This window comes from Babylonia areolata, chromosome 23, assembly GCF_041734735.1.
Source record: "Babylonia areolata isolate BAREFJ2019XMU chromosome 23, ASM4173473v1, whole genome shotgun sequence".
NCBI classification, from domain to species: Eukaryota; Metazoa; Mollusca; class Gastropoda; order Neogastropoda; family Buccinidae; genus Babylonia; species Babylonia areolata.
This window is the reverse complement of record NC_134898.1, coordinates 28785319-28807829: the sequence shown is the minus strand read 5'-3', so window position 1 is coordinate 28807829 and position 22511 is coordinate 28785319. Positions and strand designations below refer to the sequence as shown.

The 22511-nt window shown below is 42.0% G+C and overlaps 1 protein-coding gene across 5 annotated transcripts in view; it reads left to right on the top strand.

The window, feature by feature from the left end:
* LOC143298310 (uncharacterized) overlaps positions 1-22511 on the top strand; it is a 65157-nt gene that overhangs the window by 14542 nt on the left and 28104 nt on the right. The window contains exons 1-3 of one of the 5 annotated variants that reach the window (XM_076611140.1): positions 3875-4046; positions 9936-10425; positions 17820-17930. In XM_076611140.1, coding sequence (XP_076467255.1) covers positions 10258-10425; positions 17820-17930 — 279 coding nt within the window. In that variant the 5' untranslated portion in view covers positions 3875-4046; positions 9936-10257. The other 4 variants (XM_076611141.1, XM_076611142.1, XM_076611144.1 and 1 more) reach the window with 4 other exon arrangements.

Below are 22511 nucleotides of genomic sequence, written 5' to 3'. Positions count from 1 at the left end.
CCCAGTCGATCTCAGTCGTTTTGATTCCGATGGCCACTGTGGCTTTAGTGGGCGCAATAGCCGAGTGGTTAGGCGTTGGACTTCCAATCTGAGGGTCCCGGGTTCGAATCTCGGTAACGGTGCCTCGTGGGTAAAGGGTGGAGCTTTTTCCGATCTCCCAGGTCTGAACAGACCTGCTTGTGCCTGAACCCCCTTCGTGTGTATGCGCAAACAGAAGATCAAATACGCACGTTAAAGATCCTGTAATCCATGTCAGCGTTCGGTGGGTTATGGACACAAGAACATACCCAGCATGCACACCCCCGAAAACGGAGTATGGCTGCCTACATGGCGGGCTGAAAACGATCATACACATAAAAGCCTACTCGTGTACATAATAGTGAACGTGGGAGTTGCAGCCCACGAACGAAGAAGAAGAAGAAGCAGCCAACGAACGATGACTGAGGGTTCCCCCAGTTTAATGGAGCCTCGGGGATCCAAAAGAGGTGGCGGCTTCACATGCCCCTCCCACCTCGCCGTTGTGTCCCACCCCTGTACTGCCTCCATCCCACTTCACGTGTCGTTATCGACTCCCCCACAACTGACTTGGCTCGATGCGGACTATTGTGTCAGTCGCTGGTCCAATTGATTTTTGGCACCGAGGAATACACACTTTCGCTTTCCTCTTTTGTATTGTTTATTAGTATTTTGATTACAGCTGACGCCCCCTCCCTTCCCCCTACCTCCCCCCACTCCCCCTGCACCCCACCTTCGTCCCCAAAGTGTTTTCATCCCATTAATTTTTAAAAATTTTATTTAATGAATACATGCAGCATTCGACCAACATAAAAAGAACAAATTTAAGCAAACTGAAGACGTTATAGTATGTACATACACATGCAAGAAAGTTGATATAACTTCTTTTTTTAAGAAGTTTAAAAAAAAAAATTAAAGAGGAGAAATTGGTTTTCCATTCCTCCCTCTCGACAACTGATTCTGTGACGCATGCCGGCTCTATCATGTTGGTTTTTCGCGCCGCCACCTTTACACAACCTCTGTGACATGCACCGGCAACAGCCTGCACACACACACACACACACACACACACACACACACACACACACAGAGTTCATGTCGCAATTATCCGTTGGCTAGAAAACAATTCTCAAGTTGGCAGATCGTGTGTTCGAATTTCGGGTAACAAGTTCGATGCCAACCGTGTCCCGACACCGACATTATGGATGTCATCGCGCCCGTGTGTGTGTGTGTGTGTGTGTGTGTGTGTGTGTGTGTGCATGCGCGCGCGCGCGCGTCTGTGTGTGTGTGGTGTCAGTGTGTGTGTGTGTGTGTGTATGTGTTCGTGTCACGGTGTGTTTGTGTGTCACAGTGCCCGTGTGTGCGTGCGTGCGTGTTTTTCTTGTTTGATTATATATCCTATGTATCATGTATGATCATCTTTGGAAGGCCTGAATTGTGAATCTAGACCGTTCGTTAGAAAGCCACGTAGTTGGTTAATCGGTTAGTCCCGGCAGTTATTTATTCGTCAACCGAGACCGGCGACTGTAAACACTGGTGAGGCCTCACGAGTCAGGTCCCGTAAGTCAATGTCGCCTTATAGGTACATTTTCTCACTTTTATTTTGTTTTGCGATTACTAAATCAGTTTCAGAGAAATGAGGTGTCGCGGTGATACCTTTAGACGGAAAGTTAGTATTGTACTGTATTGGTATACTGACTAGTCCACAGTGACGGATTCGGAGGGGAAGGGGACTTCACTATTTGAAATTGCCAAACACGGAAGGAATGACGGCGGACACCCGGACCAGTCACGCGGTGCACCGTCGACAGCTTGTGTGACTCAGCTGCCCCCACGAATTGTAGTGGACGACGACGCATGATAGAAGCATGGGACTGGCCGCAAGACCGCAAGTCATTTTCTGAAGCGGATCAGTTTCAGACTGACTTAAAGATTGGCATAGAACAAGCCGTGTGGTCAGACTTCGACGGAATGATCTGACACGTATGCTCGAGCGCGAGCGCGCGCGCGCTCACCGTGACACACACACACACGGCACACACACACACACTGGCACACACTCAAAGGAAAAAAAAATGCGCGTATACACAGACGCTGACGCGTGCGCGCACACTGGCACACACACACACACACACACACACACACACACTGACACACACACACACACACACACTAAACTCCGGCATCAGTTGCACGACGTGCGCGCCAACACACGTTAGTCAACAGTGCATCAGTGGCAGCTCAGCGGCACGTCAGTGCACGTACATGCACCCACGCACTGCACGCATTGACGGATACACACACGCGCGCGCGCGCGCGCACGCGCAGAGATCACATCATTTGGCATCCTATCGATTTGTAACTATACTGGTACGCACTCTTCGACTCAGTAAAGTTCTGGAATTAACAATTTAATGCTGAAACAATGAAATGTACAAACAATCTCACTCAACGCTTGTTGAATTCTTTGCAGCATGCTGTTAAGTTTAACTCAGTCCTGGTAGAGCACCATGCATTGTGTAACACAAAACTCAAAACAGCAGCAGTATCGTATAGAAACTGAGGCACGTACTGAGCCCAGGAGACCGTGGACTCCAACGGAAGCAAACAAAGCAGTCAATGAATGTGGGTCTGTGACGGCTGACGTCATCGGGCTGATGCCACGCAGCTGATTCAGCAAGGGGACTGTCGGGATAGGGAGCAGAACGGAGAAAAACAAGTCCGGCCTCGTGCATACTAGACTACCCCCTCCCCCCTCCCTCCACCCCCCCCCCCCCCCCAACCGCCCCTGTCTTGTGCAGCAATGCACACTGCACCGACATGGAAATCATGCAAACCATTTCCTGAGTGAACGGCCTGGGAAGAATGACTGACATGTGCACCACGTGCGTGCTTCACTGGACTTTTCCAGTTGGTTGCATTTCCATGACAATGCACTATGATAGCCGTGACACCTGTCACTGCTGAGAAATAATTAAAACTTTGTTACTCCTTATCGGTGACTTTATTCTTATCAATTTTTACAGGTTTTTTTTTTTTTTTTTTTACCTCATTATTGTGAACGTCACGTGCGCGCGCGCACGCACGTACTGTGACACTAACACACACCGCACATGCAACACGGATGCACATAATACATTTTCCGGCGCACGGTTCATTCTCTCAGTCAGCCTGACACACAGTGCACACACACGCGCGCGCACATACACACAAATAAATATTTCATACAGACTAACAGGCTAAAGTATTATTTCACAGCACAACTATTACTTGACTCGTTAAATGCTTGAAAGTCAACGTGACAATGTGCTCACGTTAACCCTCCCTTCCACCTCCGTCCCCGCACTGACCACCCGGCCTCTGACCCCTAGACCTCCACTGAGGCTGTTGGTAAACATCCATACAAGGTGGATCATGACAGATGAGTCAGACACTAAAGTTAGTCCAATTGGAACCGTTCAAATGAATCGATTTGTTTACAGATACAAATCGAAAGGGAGGTATGAGTGTGTGTGTTGTATAAAGCTTTTTTTTTTTTTTTTTTTTTTTTTGCAGCGTTGTGTTGGAAGACCCGCCCATGCAAAGATGATGCGTGAATGTGCCAAAGGTGTGCAAGCACGTACTTGGGCTTTCTTCGAACACACGCACACACACACTCACACACACACACACACACGTCTTGTCTTGATCGATGTCACACGCAAACAACAACAACACGCACGCAGAGACAGGGGCAACAGCCAATTCCGCAGCCGAACGGGACACACAACGGGCGATCTCATTGGCTGACGATGATTTCATGCCGCAGTATTTGGCGAGTGACCTCATTCAGGACTGCGGAGAGGAAGTGTTTGAAAATGGTCGGCTGAGTGGTTCCACACGGTGACAGCAGAGGGCCAAAAGGCCCAACACATGTGTTTCTGATGACACTGACCGCCTGCCAGCCTCTGACAAGAAGAAAACCGCGCCGACTATACGTGATAACGTCATGGGGATTATTTCAAGGACACGTTGGAATGACTCATGATTCCGTAAGTCAGATTGTGATAGCAGCTCGTGACGTGACCTACAGTCAGCTGAAAACCAATGTCATGTTTGTGGTGTGTTGCTGTGTAGTTCGTTTAACACATAGCGCGTTCTAAAATGGATGTTGGACCATCTTGACAGCAGCTTGGGGGATATACCGCTGATTACGTCCGTCATTGTCATCCTAGTGCTTTGGATTTCGTTCGCCCTAAATGCTGTGAGACCAATCAAGTCGAGGTTTCTGCTTGTCATGCATTGCATGTGGCTGTGTGTGATCCCGTTAATAACTGCGCCCGGGATAAATTATTTGTTTTGACATACATAGTCAGGACTGGATATGAATTTTGTTATCAACAAATATATAAAAAATTTTTTACCAGAATGTGGTATCAGTGAAACATTTGCTGCAACTTTATCTTATATGAGAATCTGTATTGTTTCTAAGCACCATGCCCAGTTATTCACGAGTACAAGATACTGTCCTGTGTAAAGGATGGTCGCGTGATGAAATGTTGACAGAATATTTAGACTAATTATACTGAAGCTCTAAGATGTAAAACACATTTGTAATCATGAATCTATGATATCTATCCACAGCAGCAGTGTCATTTATCAATATAATCTTCTGGATTAAAAAAAAAACTAACTAAATCTGTTTTAATTGCTTCATTAAAGTGGTCAGATGCAAATAAGATTCCATTTCCATTAGTCACTTGTCAAGCCTTATTTATACTGGTTACTGTTCCAGATTAATTGCTGAGTTCCCTTTTTGCTTGACCATATTAAAATATTAGTAGTTTGAATGATAAGCAAAATATATAAAATATGCCAATTGAGTATGTGAAGTTGTGATTTAGTAATATTAATTTCCATTTCAAGGATGCCTAACCCTTTCGGCATTTCGGCACCAGCTAAGTAAAGCACCCATGTCACTGAAATGCAACCAGATGATGGGCTTTTTGTGCACAAACCTAATGCTCTTAATTTTCAGTGGTAGGATTGGCCATTTTTTTCTACACATCACAGGGGAATCCACAGCTATTCTTAGACACCATCTTTTCTGTGGTTCCTGCACAAGGTTAATTTGCACTCTAAACTGACTGGCGATGAAAGGGTTAAGGACAAAACAAATGTGTTCACTAATTTGAACATTTGGAGTCTATCCTGTCACTGCTGTCATCAGTGTCTTATTAAATACTGAACTCCATACATTTCTGTATTGCAAGGCTTTAATTTTACGGCGGTAATTGAAACAGGATACATTTTAAAGATGTGTTTTTGATTAGGACTGAGTGATGTTCATATCTACACTCTATTATATTTATAGTATGTCAGTGTGAACTCAGGTGAGGATTTCTAGAAATTTTATGTATTAGTATTAGAGTTTGAGATACACAGGTTGAATTATAAGTTTCTTAAAATGACTCAGGTTCTAACAATAATGTAGATTCCATGAGTCTGTTAACGTTTTTATCTGCCAATAAAGTGTCCTTGAGGGTCTGGGTTTGAATAGTGCACTCGCTATTTCTCCCAAGTTTGATTGGAAAATCAAACTGCGCGCCTCTTCATTCAGATGTGATAATGAACTAAGGTCCTGTGTGCAGCATGCACTCGTTGCACTGAAAAACAAACATGGCTATGTAAGTGTTGTCCTTTGTGGAAGAAAACTGCTCTTATAGACCCTGTACACAAAATTATATGCTTGCACCATAGGTGATCTGACATGCAATCTGTACTGATGTATCAAACTAAAATGAAAATTCTCCTTATAGTTGAAACAAGTTGTGAGATAAAATTTTCCATTAACAAAAGTCTTAAACAGGAGCATTAAAATAGGTCTATGTTATGATTTATAGGTTTATAAATAGCTTTGGGCACAATTCATTATTAGTTCTAAAATGTCTTTTTCCCATGTCTGTAGATAAAACCGATAATGAAATAAATAATTAAGATTCAAAACCGTCCTGACGTCGATAAGAAAGAGAAAAAAGTTTTAGAGAGCAATATTGAACACAATCCTGTGAATATTCCGAAAATTGATCAGTGCTTATTGTTAAATTTATATTCATGAAATGATGAATATCCTTACATTGTGATTTCATTATTTGATTTTGATGTTCTTGAGTGATAACACAGCAGGGACATCTAGATCAAAGAAAAAGAAAAGATAATAGAGGTGAGTTTACAAAGTTACAATGAGAGAGAGAGAGAGATCTGTGCATCTTTACCCCTTTTCTTGCCTTTATCTTGATCCTAGCTGTGTATCTATGTGCCTGTGTGCATCGACCACTGCATGCGTGGGTGTGTGTGTGACAATTTAACAGTTGAACAGCAGGTGGGGATGGGTATAAAAATATATGATTTATGTGACTTTCAACCAGTTACAAGGGATAAAAAGGAGACGAAAAGTGGATGAAAGAAGTTGCTGTGTTGTGGGCACACACACACACACACACACACACACACACACACACACACACACACACACACACACACACAAAGTGACACACACCAAACACACACAAAAATTACACACATGCACACTCATACACTGCACCGTCATATTTTATAATTATAAGCATACAATATCATGCTTTCTGTAACAGGTTTGGCCTTGTGGTTATTAAGTGACTGTGTAATGAATCTTGAGAGAAGATCACAGAACTTTGCATTGAGTAATAATGCTTTTCTCCCCCTCCCATCAGACTTTAGTGGATGGTCTGGATGCTTGTCTTTCACTACTTTCAGATGAGGCAGTAAACTGAGCTCCCATATATATATATATATATATATATATAATATATATATATATATATATATCATATTCCATAACATGCCTCAAGCATAGGATGCACAGAAAAAAGATCTCAGTCTATAACAAGAGATCTGTCCTCAAAATTCTGCAGTAGAAAAAAGGAAATGGTTTGATCCATTAGATGAAAAAAAAAAAAAAAAAAAAAAAAAAAAAAAAATGTGCCTCCAGACTGTTGTAAAATGCTATACTGGAGGTTAAAGCATAAGTTTTACAAATCCATGAACAGTAATTTTAGTAAATGAATAGTACACTATTGTGAAACCATGCAATAGAAATAGAATGAAATAAGTAGTAATAAAATGGATGGGTGTGGTAGCTAAATGGTTAGAATTAATACTAGAAAGCTTGATTCTCACCCAAGTTTCTCGAGTTCGATGCCTGGTTTGGCGCACCTGTTAGGTGAGGTGTAGGTGGAGATTTTTCCGATCTCCCAGGTCAGCATATGTGCAGACCCGCTAGTGCCTGAATCCCCTGCATGTGTATTATGCATGCAGAAGATCAAATACTCACTTTGAAAATCTTATAATCCATGTCAGTGTTTGGTGTGTTATGGAAACAGGAAAACACCCAGCATGCATCAACCACGACAACAAGTTGATGTAGGTCATGTATTGGAAAGAAGAAAAGAAAGAGACAAAAAAACGAGAAGAAAGAATTTTTGAAAGAAACGAATGGATGTTTTACCCAGTATACCTCTGCCATGCAAAGGATCAGATTGTAGCTATCCATGTATATTAAGAATGAACATATTTATTGCTGCCAAGAATTTCATGAAGTCTGAATAGTTCTAGACAAGAGAGTTGGAAAGCTTCAGTGTGTGTGTGTATGTGTGCTATGTTTGTCACTTTGTGTGATATGTTTGTGTGTATGTTGTATGAAATTTACTTCTGATACCAGCTTGTTTCTTTTATTGAAGCAGTGTAAGGGATTACTGCTTGCCACAAAAATTAAAACTGATTCTTGATTGATTTATTTTGTGTGCTCATGTAGGAGGAATACTGAACCAGTACTGATTTTATTTATAAACAAATTGATGGTTTCCCACTGTGTTTCAGGCTTCACCGACTTCTGTTAATGTTTTTTAAACTTGCACTATAATGGGTTCACCACAATATCTTGTGTTAAGCCATTTCTGTGTTATTGTGGAATATGAAAAGAAATGGGAAAGAAACAACATCTGGATCTCCCATATAAACTTGTCACATTCAGTTTGGTCCTGACTGGTATTTTTATTATGAATTAAGAGTTTTATGCTGTCAGATTAATTTCAGATACACACACACACACACACACACACACACACATATATATATATATATATATATATATATATATCAGTTGTCTTGTGAACTTGAGTCTGAAAAACGATATGTCCTGTGCATTGAATTTGTTTGTTTGACAGGTTGATGTAGAATAACAGATGATATTGTCAGAATTCCTGTATGACTAGGCTTTATATTATTGTAGGAGGAAGAAGGACAAACCAGAATGCCAGCATCACATAGATGCATGCTTTGTCAGACGCCGTTGTCAGCACCAAAAGCTATCAGCACTCCACTTGCAGGGCCAGAAAATCTCTCTTAAACTCGGTGAAAAACGGTGTGTAGGCTGCTGCAGCCAAAATAGCACTGGCAGCGATCCAGCTAATCTGCGACACAAGTGTGGGAAAGTAGCGTTTCATTCTTGTTCAGTGAGGGCAAGCTTTCTGTGCAAACACAGGTGTTGCCTGGGTGCACATCAGGCCTGCAGAACGCAGACCTCATCCCATGTGTAGCACGCGGCAAGTTTGTAGAGCACTGTTGGGGTGCTGATCTGCCAGGTGAGGCAGCAGGGGGTGCAGTGTGTAGGTCTACCTAAATCATGACTTCACTCTCACAGCTAATCAGCCTGAAGGCTGGAGGAAAGGGATGCTGAGCAGAAGGGATGGAACTGGTCAATGGGTGGCGCTTCATAATTCTTTTTGTTTCGTTTAATTTTTTTTTGTTTGTTTTTTGTTTTTGTTTTTTGTTTCGTAACATGCCAAGCCATGCAGAGGAGAAGGGGAATGTAAAGAACTGATTTGAATAGTGGAAATGTGTGATGTTCATTTTTGCATCATTGTATTGTTGAAAGTTCTCATGCAGAATATATTTATCTCATGCACTGCAAAATATTTAATGTAAATAAACATTTTTAGAAATGAACAAAAAGGTATGTCTTTCTATTTCAACAAGTGATAATTGACACCTGGGATATTTATAATACTCCATGATTTTGGCCTCCTAGATTCCAGGGTATTAATGACTAAACTGTTCGTGTAACCTCTATTCAGAATGACTGCATGGGCTTTACAGTGATTTTAGAACTTGTCCTAAATTACATGTCCAGTGACCTTTTTTTTTCCCTTTAAAAAAAAAAGAAAAAAAAAGCTTACGTTCACATAGCAAATGAAGTCAGGAAGTGGGGAAGAAAGGGAAAGAGAGAGAGAGGTAAAGGTGGGGAAGTGTGGAGAAAGGGGCACAGTGACTCCAGGCCACTGTAGTGCAGATCAAACCACCAAAAGGGGAAAGAACTGGTATGAAAACAAGTCATACTCATAGTTAACATTTCATTCCAATCATTTGAGAAAATACTGAAAAAACAAACAAACAAACAAAAAAACAACAACAAAAAACAAACCCAACAACAATAACAACAAAAAACTGGTATGAATCATCCCATGCTTGAATGTTCCAGCAGAGTTCAGATTATATTGAACAGTGTAGAATACAGAACATTTGATCAGTTCACCACCAAATCAGTGGGTCATTTTCAAAACTAATGGGTCTGGACCCCACCCCAACCCCCCAACATACCTCCCTCCTCCTTTTTAACACACACATACATGTATACATGTGCACATTCGCATGCACATGTTTGCATGCACATGCACGCGTGCACGCGCGCGCACACGCACACACACACACACACACACACACCACTCTTGATTATTATTAAAAGTGGTAGATCTATAGTGGTGGATCTATATTGAGATGACAGTTTATTTATAGATTTTTGTCTTTGTGCAGATTCTTCATTTAGATTTTTTGTCTATGTGCAGATTCCTCATTGAAAAAAGAGCAAAGAAGCAACCAAGAACCCCGTGATGAAGACTGCACCAACAGTAATCCAACAGAACCGACACTGACAACATCTACCATGGATGCTGACGTTCTGGCAGCCCGTGCCAGCTGAAACGGCCTCCAGCTTCTCACAAGCTCCACCAACACCACAACCATATATTGGCTTCAGGAGACCCTCGCTCAGTGCGTTGACAACCATGACCGCACGTTGTCAACCTGCAAGCTGTAGACGTCATCACCATCATCATCATCATCATCGCAGCCTTTCTAGCCACGTTTTGTGATCAGAAGTCTGTTGCCATGGCGTCCACAGCAGCAGCCAGCAGCAGCAGCAACAGCAGCAGCAGCAGCGGCGGGGCAGGGGTGTACGAGGCCCTGATGGACGAGGACGAGAACGCCAATGGCTACCTGTGGGGGCTGATCAGCCCTCTTGAACTGTCCACCATCCTGGCTACGCCTTGTCACAAGGTAAGGAGGCGAGAGCTGCAAGCCACAAGTTATTTCATAGACTAGACCTGTACCTTTAGTTATTGTCTGGGGTTTTGGGGATGGTAGGGGATGGATGTTCTTTTGTTGTGCGCAGTACATGCTCTATTTTGAGTGTATAGTTTACGTATTATATGTGTAAGTGTGCGTGGTGTGCAATACATGCCCTAGTTTGAGTGTATTGTTTACGTATTGTGTGTGTGTGTGTGTAAGTGTGTGTGGTGTGCAATACATGCTCTGTTTTGAGTGTATTGTTTAGATAATGTGTGTGTGTGTGTGTGTGTGTAGGGCTAAAGATTCTTTTAAATTTACCTTTACTATTGGTCTGTACACCAGAACAGCATAAATTTTACTAGTCCTCAAATATTTATTCTAAAAAAAAATTTTTTTTTAAGGCATTGTAAAACAACAACACAGATCCTTTGACTAGAGTTTTTATTTTTATTTTTTCTAGCTGGGTTAAAACTTTTTTTGCCCATGAAATTAATGTACACATTAACTAGACAGACTGGTACACAGAAACGTTAATAACTTATATATCTGATGAGTTTACACATGCATGCAAATTTAGACGTTATTTATATATTATATATCACACACAGGAGCTGTCACAAACAAACATGTATACAAATATAGCCAATCAGAACTGGATGAGAGAAAAAAAACACACCAAAAAACCTTCAATGTACATTAAAGAGCATATTTATTTTATGTACATTAAGCCTTTTTTGTCGTCATTTCAAGTATGTGTATATATATATATATATATCTTTCAATCAGTTGGATACTTTGAAGAGAGAGTAAATAATTTCCATGTTTGTGAAATTTTGCCACGTCACATACTGTTAACAAAATCAGCAGGAAGTGACAGCATGACACATAGTGCACATTTTTGATAACAAGTGTTGCATTCACTTACAGGTGACATAGTTAAAAAAAAATTACAGTAAGGCCCATATTATAATGCATATTTTTAATGACGAGTGGCATACAGGTGATTGAGTTAACAAGAAATGATAGCATGACACATAATGACATATATAAATTGCAAGAGTTGCATACAGGTAACAGGGTTAACAGGAAATGACAGCATGACACATAATGCACATTTTAAATGACAAGTTGCATGCAGGTGACAGAGTTATAGCTGATGATGCAATTATAGCCTGGACAAAAAAAAAAAAAAGAAAAAAAGAAAGAAAAGTTTTTCAAACACAGGGATAACATTGCGTATGTTCAGAAGTGATACAAGAGAAAGAAACAGTGACATTTATTGAGTATTGTAGTTTGTACCAACTGCTTTTAAAAAAAAGCAACAACAACAACAACAAAAACCACGACAAAACAGGGCAGTTCGTATAGTATTTATGTTCACAAATTTGCAGTGACACTTGCCAGCTGCTTTCACATGCAAAAAGTAATTGAACTTTACATTACATTAACACAGTGAAAAAAATGTATTAAAAAGGCTGCAAAGCATTTCACAGCTCAATGAATCAAACTTGTGTATATATAAAGAATTTAAAACATATATCATTGTTATTGTATAGGAATGTGGTCCTTAAAGTTAAACCATGCATGGAGCAGCTTTAGTAGCACTAGCAGTCCAGGCAGGGCTAATCCCAGAACTGTGTAAGAAAGAATGCAGAAGTAGAACCCTGAGAAAGGCCCAAGCATGACTCAGAGCCCAGCAATTCCAGTCTGGTAGTAGTGTTGTGGTAACTAGTGTGGTTTCAGCTTGCCTGATTGCTATTGATTGGCCTCTATACTGCTCACTCACTCCAGGCAGCAGACCTAGCTGATCAATGAGCCAGGACTGACCAAGCCATTCTTACCTGTTTTGGGTCCCTTCCCACCCACCCCCACCTTCCCGCACACACACTCACAGAGCCTCTCTCCCTCCTCCCTCCTTTCTCAGGATTGCCTGGTGGGTTGTGGGAATAACAGTGATCACTTGCTAGTGCTACCACAACAACATTAACACAACTCCCACTTATATTATTAAGAGTCAGAACTCTGTCCTGTTTTGTGGGGAAGGGTCGGAGGGAGGAGAGGTCACTGTATGAGAGTGTGTGTGTGTGTGTGTGTGTGTGTGTGTGTGTGTACGGTTGCGCATGTGTGTCCCCCCTTCACTGGCTTCAGTTTTCTCTATCCAGCGCTGTCTTGTCTTTTGTCACTGTCTCTTGTCTCCTTCTCTTTAGTCGGTTTTGTTCATCTCACCCAGTCTCTCATTTGCTGCTCCCCCCTCCCCCCTCACCCCCACTCTCACTTATATAATTTCACCTCTTTTGCTTCCTCTTTCTGTTTTCCCCTCCCCCAACACCCGCGCCTCTTCCAAGCCGCAATTGAGAATTTAGGTAAAACACACATGAGTAACTCACTAACTACCTCATCATGCCCCACTCCTCACCCAACACACACACACACACACACACACACACACACACACACACACACACACACACACACACACAGTGTTTGAGTGTGTTCATAAATCTGTGCAAGTGCTACAGATGTTCCGAGTTATAAATATGTGTGTGGCAATAGTTGTTTTCTTCCTAGTTTGCTCTAAACAATCACCCCTTGAACCAGGCCCAGTTGGGGTGCTGATGAACAGTAGCTGATAAACACACATCATTATGACTCACCACCTGTAGGCTGTGCCACCACCACCACCTTCCCTCCTCTCTCTCACTCTCTTCCTCCCCCTTTCTCTCTGATTTTCTTATTTCCTTTTCTCTACTATGATTAATGTCTCTGTGTTTCTCTCTCTCTCTGTGTCTCTCTTGCTGGCTCAAGCACATGTGAGAGCGCGCGCGTGCACACACATCCCTCCCCTCCCCCCCCCACACACACACCTGCGCGCGCGCGCGCGCACACACACACACACACACACACACACACACACAATCTCTGTCTCTCTCCAGACCACTTTCACATCTCTCTCTCCACTCTGTTTTTCTGTCTCCTTTCCCTCATTCTTACTACTGGTGTTTCTCTCTTTCGCTCTTTCTTGCACCACACACACACACGCACACACACACATGCACGCACGCGCGCGCGCGCACACACACACACACAAACTAATAATATACTTGTATGTATCCACCCATGAGTCTTTGATCATGATCACACACACACTCACACACATTTATATATAATATATATATATGCATAAATGTATGTATCCACCTATGATTCTTTGATTGTGAACATGATCAGACTTCCCATCCCTTTCACTTTTTAGTCAACACAATGCAACAAATGCGTCACTGTGGCTACTTTGTTGGTGTTGCAGTTGTGGCTGTTAGTTCAACAATTTGTTAGTGTGGTGTACATTAGTACTGTTAGTAGATTGCCCTGATCTTATTGTGATCTTCCACTCTACAGACTAAAATGTTTGTTCATCAGTTTGCTAGTACAGTGTACATTGTTACATTGTCATGATCTTAATCAGTTATTTTGATCTACCTTTCTAAAGACTTATAGTCAGATGAGGTAATAGTAAGAAAGGGAGAGGATGGGGTGTAGCTCTGGCCTTTTCAATTCAAATAACCACATTGTGGGTGTATATAAATCGTATGTGAATGCTGGGAAGTAGTCATGTTGGTGGGTTTTTTTGTTTTTTGTGTGTTTTTTTGACTTTACCCAAAAAAAGAAAAGAAAAAAAGACCTGTTGATTTAGACAACAAAACCTCACCCCCTAGCAGTAGTTCTGTCGCAATGCCCTGTCACGTGAAGGACAAGCAAACAGCAGCCCACAAGCCTCATGTTTTCCTCATTCGACATTTGTTAACGTGAGATGGGGTGTTTTGTGACAATATTACACCACCGCTACCAAGCGTAATATAATAGAGAAAGAGAGAAAAAGAAATGAAGCAGTGAACTCAAGGAAAAGGTTGAGAATAAAAGCTGAGGTCCGATGAGTCATCCCAGGCAATGGCCTCGCCAGTGTGTGTGTGTGTGTGTGTTTGATGTGTTGGCCTGGTTCAGACAGCCAGCTAGCTATACACTCACTACCTGTTGAAGAAAAAAAAAAAAGGTGAAAGGGACAAGGTGGCCTTCTTCACCTGTCTAACTTTCACTTCTTTCTCTCTGTTCCCTTCCCAGTCCCTTCCTCCATTCACTGGGAAAATAAAACCAGTCATGAATCACACTCCTTTTACTGTCAGGCACTCTCCCCTCTCTCTTTTTCTGTCTTTCATGTTTTGATCTCATTTGCACTGTTGAAAGGCAAGTCACACATGGATTTTTTCCCCCACCTGTTTGTTTCTATAAATCCTATCTCTTCGAATGTGTAAGTCTCTGTTTTTGTCTCTGGCTTTCTTTCTCTTTCTCTAAAGTTCTTTCTCTCAGAAACAGTGAATGTAATCAGAGTCTCTGATTGGCTTGAGTTTAAAAGTGTGTGTGTGTACACACACACACACACACACACACATACACACACACGTGCACTCTTCCTGTGTTTGAAGAGAATTGTAGATCACTCAAGTATCAGAAATTGTAATGCAAAGCATGTTGCTCAAATTTTTGTGTATTTGGGATGTGTGTTTGAGGTTTGTGTGTGTGTGTGTGTGTGTGTGTGTGTGTGTGTGCACAGAGCTTTGATGTTTGAAGAAAAGAGAGAGAAAGAGACGTTCACTGAGGACTTTCAGATGATTCTGAGAAGATTTTTTTTTTCTAAACTGAATTAAGGGTTAGTTATGAATAGATCTGAAGCTGACAGTTGACTTTTATATGAACTATAGCGTTTTATTTAAGGACGCAAAGGGAAGAGACTTCAGTTATCTGTGAACTGTCAGTCAGACTCGTTTCTGCAGTTTGCTTAACAACAGTGTGTCAGTTACACCCAGGTAAGCATTATAACTAGTGCTAACACAGTGCATATTGCTTTCGTAATGCTGAAATTATGCCACTCATTCCACTGAATTGGGCTGACAGCTGTGTGTCACAACACAGGCAGTGTTGACAGTTCAGTGAGAGAATCCTGTGAGAGCATGAACAGAATCCTGTGAGTGCATGACCCTTTGGTTTTTAGACATCCACATGCACCAGTATGCACTGTGAAAGGTGAAATTTTGAAATACCACCACACATCGATGTTTGCTTTTCGCATAACAAGCATCCCACCTTTTTTCCCCCTCCTCCCCTTTTCACCAGAGGTATGCAGACTTTTTAAATCCTCGTTTCATTGACGAAAATGATGACGATGATGATAATTGCAATGTTAAGTTTGCAAACAGCATGAACTATGACAGGGATTGAAGAAGCACATAAGATATACATCTGTATACATAAAGAAGTTTATATTGGCCATGATCAGCATCATTACATCAAAACAGTGATCAGTACATTACATGTTCAGTAAGTAAACACTACAGACTTTGCTCTTTTTTTCTTCTTCTCTATTATCTCTGCTTCTTTCTGATAGTGCTCTGTAATACAAGGGATGGTGAGGGATGATGTTATGTTGAAAGATAAAGTTCTGAATGGAAGTTTTGATAGATTTGTAGATACTATCTAGCTTAATTTTTCATCCTCATCCTATCTTTGTGTTTATTGTGTCAGTAGTGGTGTGGGCACTTTGCCTGCAGCCTAGTGCTGGCAGACAGCCTGGTCAGCCATGTCTGTCCTTCATGTGATGAGGTGGACAGAGAGAGAGAGAGGAGAGAAGAGAGGGAGGGAATGGATGTGGGTAGTGTGTGTGTGCGTGTGCGTGTGTGTGTGTGTGTGTGTGTGTGTGTGTGGTCTTATTGATCTGCGCTGGGCCTTTTGTTTGTCTTGGTCCATGTGGGCCACACAGTGGGGAGGTGCCTCCCCTCGTTACACAGTTACACCAGCTGACACAGAAATTTGTCAGAAAAACAGCAACAGCCAAAAACTTTTACATGGATAGAAAGAGGACCCAGTCCTGTGGTTCATGTGGAAGGGGAGCGCAGGGGGGGGGGGGGGGGGGGGGGCGTAGTGCAGGGTCAAGGGACTTGACTCAGAAAGGAATGCAAAATGGTAAACTGGTTATTAAAAACGCAGCAACTCTGGCTCCTGAAAAAAAAAATCGAAAGTAACACGAGAGGATTTTGGGTGGTAGAGATAAAGAAAGGTAAAACCCTAAAGAAATGAATTGTATTAAATGAAGAAGTGGCTTATACTGACTGATGTAGACAACTTTCCCAGTCCATCTCATGATTGATTTGTGAGTTATTGGGGAAGAGGGAGACAACCACCACCTTCTGTCCCATCCCTTTGTTGCTGTACCACTGTCATTATGCAGACGTCATGACTTAGTATTAATATCATTAAATATATATATTAATAATATGTGATTCTTTATTCTCGCATGCACTGCATGATGCAGGCTAGGGAATTGTAATTTGTCAGTCAATCAAGTTTAAAAGATTTTGACTTCCATGGATAAAAAGGGCCATTGTCGTCTGCAGGTTTATGAAATTGCTAATCAGGAATGGGCACTTGATTTGTATCTCATTGTCAGTCATGGAACTGAAACATTGGCCACTGGCATTCACATGGTGACTGGTTGAGAGTGGAATGTTGGCCACATTCTTTCAAACTTGAAGTGCTGTATATATATATATATATATATATATATATATATATAGTGTGTGGACTGTTGTTTTGTTCAAGAGTTGGGAGACCTGCCTCAAATGTAGGTCATTGTCATGTTGGTTTGGAGACTTGAAATGTGGATGGTTGTCAGGCAGACTTGAAGGTTTTAGTTGCAGGCAAGTGTCAGGAAGAGAGGACAGAAAATGCTCCAGTTGACAGGCACACAGACATACCCATCTGAGCTCCAGTGTATGCATGCTTCATCTCACTTACTAGAGGGGTGTGGGGGTACATTGATGTGTGTACACATACCCATTTTAACAGACCAAACTCCTACCTACCTACATTGACTTTTTCCTGGTTACAAGGTTTGTTTTCAGAAAAGCAACTATCTGTATGTTTGGCCTTTGAAAAGTAACATTTTGTGATCATCATCACGCACACATAAATGTACATGCATGTATGTGTGTTTGTGTATATGCAGGCATGTTTATGTGCACATTTATGTGTGTTCAGAAAGAAAATTTGCAGTCAAGATTTTTCATAATTATGGTTCCCTTTTTGAGCATTTCACAATGGTCATAATAAATAATGAAAAAGAAAAGAGGACTGTAAGCATAGGCATACAGTGTTCATGTGTCATGACATGTGCATTTTGGTTGGCATGATTTTGTGTGTCTTGAGAGTGTTTTGAATGTGTGGGGGCACATGCGTGTGATAGTCCAGGATGGATTCAATCCAACCTCCTGTTTGGAAGCAAATAGCTTACAGAGTTACAAAATATCTTATACTGTGTTTGTGTGTTTCGACAGGTGCTGCTGATTGATAGTCGATCATTCCTGGAGTTTAACACCAGCACCATTCAGCAGTCCGTCAACGTCAGCTGCTCCAAACTGGTCAAACGACGACTGCAACAGGACAAGGTAAACTTGTCATCCTTGTCTTTCCTCAAATGCCTTTGTGGGTGTGGCTTGTGGTGGTGCAGTTTTAGTCTGTGCATGCATGCGTGCGTGTGTGTGTGTGTGTGTGTGAAAATTGATAGTCTTGTGACAGTAAACAAAGGGAACAGGTTCAAGCAGGCTCTCTCCTTTTTCCCACCATTTCTCTCTGTCTGTCACTCTTTCTCCCTTCCCTACCCCCACCCCATCTCTCTCACACACAGACACACACACAGACAAAAACACACCACACACCACGCACGCGCACGCACACACCCACATACGCTCACAGGCACTCACACTTACATTTCCCCCCCTCTTTTCTGATACCCAGATTTCTCCTCTTCCACAGTGTGTAATTATTGTATGAGAACAAGTCTGCTGTTTGTTATCCTGCAGAAATATAACTGGAAGGGCATTGCCTTCAAACACATTTATGTGTAATCTTTTTATTAATGTTGACATTTTGTTACAATGCAAGAGACACACTCTCCCCAAAGTTCTTGAAGTCAGCGATGTGGAGATAGTATGCGTGTGTGTGTGTGTGTGTGTGCGTGTGTGTGTGTGTGTGTGTGTGAGTGAGTGAGTGAGTGAGTGCATGCATGTGTGTGCGTTGCTGTGTGCGAGTGTGGCTGTGCCTGATATGCGGGCTGACTCATCAGTGTTTGCCTCCCTGAGGACATAAAGGTTGGGAAGTGTACCTTGCACCTTCTTCTCCTCTTCCCCTCCAACCCCCCATACCACCTTAGCTTCCCTCTCTTTCACCCTTCTCCCATCCTTCTCCCATTTTCTCATCCACCTCCTCATCCCCCCTCCCCACCCTCATATCCCTCTAATGTCCCTACCATCTCCCAACCTCCTGTTGTTTTGATGACCTCAGGCCTAGTTCTGTGTATGGTGATGTCATTGACAGATATTTTGAGGCCTTTCTTTGTGCTTTCCAGTCCCTCCCACCCCCTCACCCCCTCCTGCATCAAAACAAAACAGAAGAGTGTCATAATTATGGCATTGTGAAGGTCAGTGTACAGCAGGCAGAGGCCTACGGCTGTGGTGGTGTGTGTAGTTCTCCTGGTTGTGCCGAGTTCCTTGACATTTAGCACCAGAAACATGTCTGGGTTTTGCCATGGGTCTGTGCTCCACCGTGTGCCTATGTTCCGCTTCTACGTCTGTGAGCTGCATGTCCCACATTCCTAATAGTGTGTAAACACACACAGAAAATAAATTGATATTTGTGCACACAGCAACAGTGATGATTGATATGATATACCAGCAATTTAATGAGACATTATTTGGTTGAGAAAACATAAATGATTCATTATGGATTGATATCTGTATGTATTGTATTATACTGCGCTAGCTTGCTGCATTTCATTGCATTGTAATATGTATTTTATTGCATGGCCTTGATTTGCGTAACTTTCTTGGTCATTTCAACATTGAAACAGATTTCTTTGTGTGACAAAGGGAGTGCACTCTTTGGGGAGAGCACATCCACTGGGTTCGGCTCTGTCTTTTGTTTAACTGCATTTTCTTTTTTCTGTCAGAGAAGTAATGTTTCAAGTCAGGGACAGGAAAATCATCAAAGATGGAGACAGTGGGATGGGGACATAAGGTTGTGCTTTCTTTGTTTTTGTTTTAACATTTGTGACTTTCAGATCTCTTGACAGTTACATGTTTGCACTAGCTTGCATATGCACAGGACCACACACACATACACATGCACACAGACATGCGCACACGAGCGCTCACACGAGCGCTCACACACACACACACACTCTGCTGGTGTTTCAATGCATAGGTTGCAGTTTGGGTTTTGAAATAAGACTGGTGAGAGAACATCAAAGCTGTCGCCATTCAAGATTACAGGTCAGAGGTCTCAACATAGAACAACAAAAACAAAAACAGTTGGCATTATAGAGCTTGAGTCTCAGTTCCAATCTTTGCCATATAGTTTACAGTGAGTTGAGGTGAGAGCAAAAACTGTATGAAAAGTAAAGGTCATAATTTGCAAAATGCCAAGGTCACAACATGACATGATAAGGGAGCTTAGAATAATAGAAACATAGAGCATAATAGAACTTGAGTTTTTCATTGGATCTTCTTGGTTTATATAACAGTACAGTGTCAGACTAAACATAAGTACATTAGTCATGGCCTTTTGAAAGATGCAACAGCTTGGGTCTTGATAAAATCATGGACTGATATGTTGCTCTGGGTGTGATTTTGAGAATACACTGTACAAAGCACATTTGTGAACATAGCATTGATGATTAGTTGAGTTAAATGTGGGCAAGAATTGTGGCACATTGAATAAACCAGCAGTAATATTGATGCAAGACTGAACCATTAATCAGCAGTTGACGTAATGTGTCAGAAACTTAAAAGCATTTATGTCATCCACATGCAGAGGAGTTGGCTTGGTGGTGTTATTGTTTTACTATGTCAAAACGCAGCCGTTTTCGTCATTCAGGAAAAGAGTGTTACGTGGATCCTCTTCATCCAACATTGGTTTCGATTGCATGAGGAAAGCTGTAACTGAATGGCTGGGCATTTTATATCACAGGGGGGCAGTAAGTAACATTCAGGAGAAGACGATGGCATTCAGTGCAAGTCCAGCTTCATAGTGGAGAGAAGGAAGGAAAAGGGGACTGTGGCAGTGTTGTCTTTGTGTAGGTGTGGGTGAGGTTGGGGGTGGGGAGGGAAATTATGAAAAGGGCAAATGATGGAAAAATCAGGATTGGAGAAACCATTGATCATTGAAATGGTGTTACATCCTTGTTCTCTTTCATGGGATGCACACTGATATGTGTGTGTGTGTGTTTGCACATGCAGCCACATGCACACACACACACACACACTCAAACAGGCATGCGCGCACAAATACACACGTACAGACATGCACATGCATGCAGGCACGCACACACACGCACACATAAGAAAAGGTGTGGGCGGACTGGGATAAAGGGAGAGTGACAGAACAAAGCGGTCAACTTGTGTGGCAGCCCACTGTCAGATTAATAAACGATGCAACAGCTGGAGTCCTGGTGGAGGCCATGGGCTCTGATGTGTCGTTGCTATGCACTGCCTGCTTCCTCCTCCCACGCTGAATTGTGCGCTGTTTGAAACACAATATTGATAATAATCATAATTATAAAATTAAACTAGTGTAGCCTTGTGGCTGGAAGCGGACATGTTATTTGAATAACGGAAACATAATAATAAACAAAAATTAAACTAACTTTATGGTGTGAAGTGGACATTGAAAGTTATGAAACATTATGATGGGGAAAAAAATTAAAACTAACTTTTTGGTGGGGAAAGGACATTTAATTTGAAATATTATGAGACTGTTGCTTGGAAAGGGGAAGGGACGTGATGTCCACCGCAGCAAGTCCAACCAGGTTCAGCATCAGCGTCCAACTGACCAGTCTTAGCTGTGCATGCCAGTACTCAACGTCACATCACATGATTTCGCCTGACTGAAGCAACAGGTGAATAATGATACAAGTTATAGCTCCTATATATTCATAACATGCTCAGTTGCACTGAACTGTGTGAAAATTTTGTAAATTATGCATTGAGGTATAATACGCATTTAAATATGATGATGAAAACTTGCAAGCATGACTCCGCACAGACATCCAACCAAACACTTACAGTAAGATATATAAATACACAAAATTATCACACACAGCATTAAACTCAGCATACATATTTTACACCCAATACCTAAATGATGCAATCTCATATCACTATACTTCAGACCAATATTACAATACTTAACTGTATCACAGCACTTCAAATCAATCCCAGTGCATTAAACTGGTGTTTCACAATACTCATAATCATAGTCCATGTGTGTGTGTGTGTGTGTGTGTGTGTGTGTGTGTGTGTGTGTGTGAAATGCAGCTTTTAAGTTAAGGAGGGGAGGGGGGTGTGTGGAAGAGGATAGTGAACCAGTCAAATATGGAACCCTTCACATGCATACACATGTACATTCACATGCATACATCTACAAGTGCGTATGCACACACACAGACACACACACACAAAATCTCTGCGTGTCTGTCTGTCTGTCTCTGTATATAAACATAATGTAATTTGTATAACTTCTCATTTGAAATAGAATTTGTTTTGTTTCATTTCATCTCTCTCACTCTCTCTCTCTCTCTTTCACACACACACACACACACACACACACACACACACACACACACTCCAATATGATAAAGGTCACTTAAGCATGCATACCCATTCATCCAGGCGATGTCCACCTGTGTGCATGTGAGTGCACTTACACCACCTCAGCCCCCACCACGCATCCTCCCCCCCCCCCCCCAAACTCACAAATGTATTCACACACACACACACACACACACACACACACACACACACACACAGAGTCAGTCAGTCATTCATCTAAACTGCCAGCATACAAGTGGGAGGAGAAAGGTATCGTTTACAACTCGTCAGTTACAGACTTGGCATGCCTGTGGCCACTGCAGTGCACTGCCCTAGATATATCTGCACCACACAGACCTCCATGGTGGGTGCACACGATTGCCA